At 43.2% G+C, this 2,903-nt stretch overlaps 1 protein-coding gene across 1 annotated transcript in view; it reads left to right on the forward strand.

The window, feature by feature from the left end:
- The window catches only part of MARC1 (mitochondrial amidoxime reducing component 1), a 38,172-nt gene that overhangs the window by 15,865 nt on the left and 19,404 nt on the right, over nucleotides 1-2,903 (forward strand). The window contains exons 3-4 of the mRNA XM_006869715.1: nucleotides 944-1,106; nucleotides 2,165-2,305. Of these exons, the coding sequence (XP_006869777.1) occupies nucleotides 944-1,106; nucleotides 2,165-2,305 (304 nt within the window). The remainder of the gene's footprint in view (nucleotides 1-943; nucleotides 1,107-2,164; nucleotides 2,306-2,903) is intronic.

Genomic DNA, 2,903 nt, shown 5'->3' on the forward strand with positions numbered 1-2,903 from the left:
TTATAAAATGGGGCAAAACAGGGAGGCACAGCTGTACCTGTATTATAAAATGGGGGGAACAGGGAGGCACAGCTGTACCTCTATTATAAAATGGGGGCAAAAACAAAAACAGAATCAGTTGCTGTTGAGTCCAACTTATGACAGCCTCATGTGAGACAGAGGGTTTTCATTGGCTGTGATCTTTTGACCATAGATTACCAGGCCTTTCTTCTGAAACACCTCTGTATAGATTCAAATTGCCAATCTTTCAGTTACTAGTCAAGTGATTAACCATTCGTATTCTGCATCCAGGGATATGTAAGCAGTTTGAATTGGGAGAAGGAAGGAAAGAAATCTGTTCTAGGATTAGGATCTTTAAATAAAAATACAGTCATTAAGACCATGGTGAGCCATTTTGGCTTCTCTGGGGGAAGGAAAACAGGACATGCCTGGTAGAATTGTAAATGGAGAACTAGCCTGGAGGAGGGCCTTTTTTTTGAGACAGGGGAATTGTGGCATATCTGCCCATATCTATTGGGTTGGGCGCCCAATTTTGCAAAATCGAATAAAGAAAACCTCACTCTTGCTAAAATGAGTACAGATTGGATTACCTGAGCATTTGTTGGTATGGACAACGTTTATCACAGTAGCAGTCTGGGAAAATAAAACAGTGCCTTCCTTTAGGTGATTCAGAGGCAGGGCCAGGCTACAACTCTTATCTCCTGATTGTTGTTGAGTTCCTATATAGGGTCACTATGAGTCAAGTCTGTTCCCACTCATAATGACCCTGTATAGGGTTTCCAAGGAATGGCTGGTGAGTTTGAATTGCCCACCTTGTGGTTCAAACCAACCTTGAGATCCAGGACTTAACAGCCTGGGACAGCTTTTCTGATGGGTAAATGATGTGTTACTGTCCCACCATTTTCAAATCCATGTCCATCCTTTGCTCTTGCCATCCCTGCAGAGTGCATGGCCTGGAAGTTGAGGGCAGGGACTGTGGAGATGCTGCGGCTGAGTGGATAACCAGCTTCTTGAAGACACAGCCCTACCGCCTGGTGCACTTTGAGCCTCACATGCGACCAAGAAATCCTCACCAAATAAAGAAGGTGTTCCCGCCCAGCCAGAAGGTCAGAGGAGTATCCCCTGGCTTTAGCCTTTGATGTGTCCTGTGTAAGGAAGACTTTCCTTGGGGGTGGCAAGCAGTCTACACCACAGGTGGCATCTCAGTGAGGGACACAGCTGCCATTTTCTCAGGTGGCACCTGGTCAGCTTGATCTGGACAATAGTGGGAATCACAGCAATAGGCAAAAATGAAGTCCTTCCCATGGGGCCTTAGCTGTGTTTCTTGATTTGGGGATTCTTTTGCATTTTTGCCTATAAGCACCTACCCTTACAGGTTGCATTAAAAGTATCTGTGGAATTAAGGATTTTTTTTTTTTTTTTTATCATATATGGAAGGAGCCCTGGTGGTGCAGTGGGAAAGCACTCAGGTGCTAACTGAAAGGTCAGTGGTTCGAGCCCTCCAGTTACTCCTGAGGAGAAAGAGGTGGCAGTCTGCTTCCTTATAGATTACAGCCTTGGAAACCCCATGGGGCAGTTCTACTCGGTCCTAAAGGCTCAACTCAGTAGCAATGGATTTGCTTTTTGTTTTACTTTGTTTTCAAATATAATGAGGTCATCAAGTCCAGGCAGCTTATGAAGCATTTGGGAAGACAAAGGCTCAGAAATGTGACATGATTTCCCCCAAGAACACAAACTTAGTGGCAGCTCTAGAATTCTGAGACTGTGTTCTCTTTACTCCTCCAAGTGATTCCTGTTACTTGCGGATTTATTTGAGGCTTTTGGATTACTGTGGTTTATATATAAAAGAAGAACCAGAGAAACACTTAGAAACGTGTGGTATGTGTGTGTGAAAGAGGGAGAGGGTAGGGTGGTTGGGTTTACAAGTACTGTTGTTGATGCTGTTGAGTGCCATTGAGTTGGTTCTGACCCATAGTAACCTTGCATAGGGTTTCTGAGGAGCAGACTGGTGAGCTTGAACTGCAGATCTTGCTGTTCAAACTGACTTTGCAGTTCAGCGTATAAACCCATAGCGTCACAGTAGGACTCCTTACTAGACACATATAACCTCTGAGAAGTTCATTTGTGTGCCATCTATGATAATAATTTTCTATTTCCTTGTCAGATTGCTTATCCTGATGCCAGCCCATTTTTGATCCTATCTGAGGCATCTTTGGCAGATCTCAACTCCAGACTAGAGAAGAAAGTTAAAGCAACCAACTTCAGGCCCAATGTTGTAATTTCAGGATGTGGTGTCTATGAAGAGGTAATTCTATGCCTTATTCATCCCTTGTTGTTGCTGCTCTGACTCATTCCTCGTGTTTGACTGTATAAAACGCTGCCTGGCCCTGTGCTATCCTCAGAATCGTTGGAATGCTTGAGTCCACTGCTTTTGCTGTTGTGACCATTCACCTCATTGTGAGCTTTCCTTGTTTTCCCTGACCTCTGCTTACCAAACATGATGCCCTTTCTAGCGACTGTGTTCTTTACCGGCAATGAACCCAAAGTAAAAGAGCCAAAGTCTTGTCATTCTGAGTTCTGAGGAACATTCTGGTTGTATTTCTTCTAATACTAATTTGCTCATTCTTTTTGAAGACCATGGTTTATTATGTATATATATTTGTCAACTTTCACAGTTCAAGTCATCAATTCTTCTTTTGTTTTTCTTTGTCATTGTCCAGCTTTCACATGTATATGGAGTGATTGGGTCAGGTGCACCTTGCTTTTTAAAACTTTAAAAGAGATCTTTTGTATCTTCTGTTTCTCTAGCTGCTCCAGGCTGGTCTGCTTGTCCTTTTAATTGAGAATGTCCACCTCAGAAGGTTCTGGTTGGGGCGCAGGAGGATTTAACTTTTTTTTTTTTT

This window comes from Chrysochloris asiatica, unplaced genomic scaffold (genome assembly GCF_000296735.1).
Source record: "Chrysochloris asiatica unplaced genomic scaffold, ChrAsi1.0 scaffold00133, whole genome shotgun sequence".
In the NCBI taxonomy this organism is placed as follows: Eukaryota; Metazoa; Chordata; class Mammalia; order Afrosoricida; family Chrysochloridae; genus Chrysochloris; species Chrysochloris asiatica.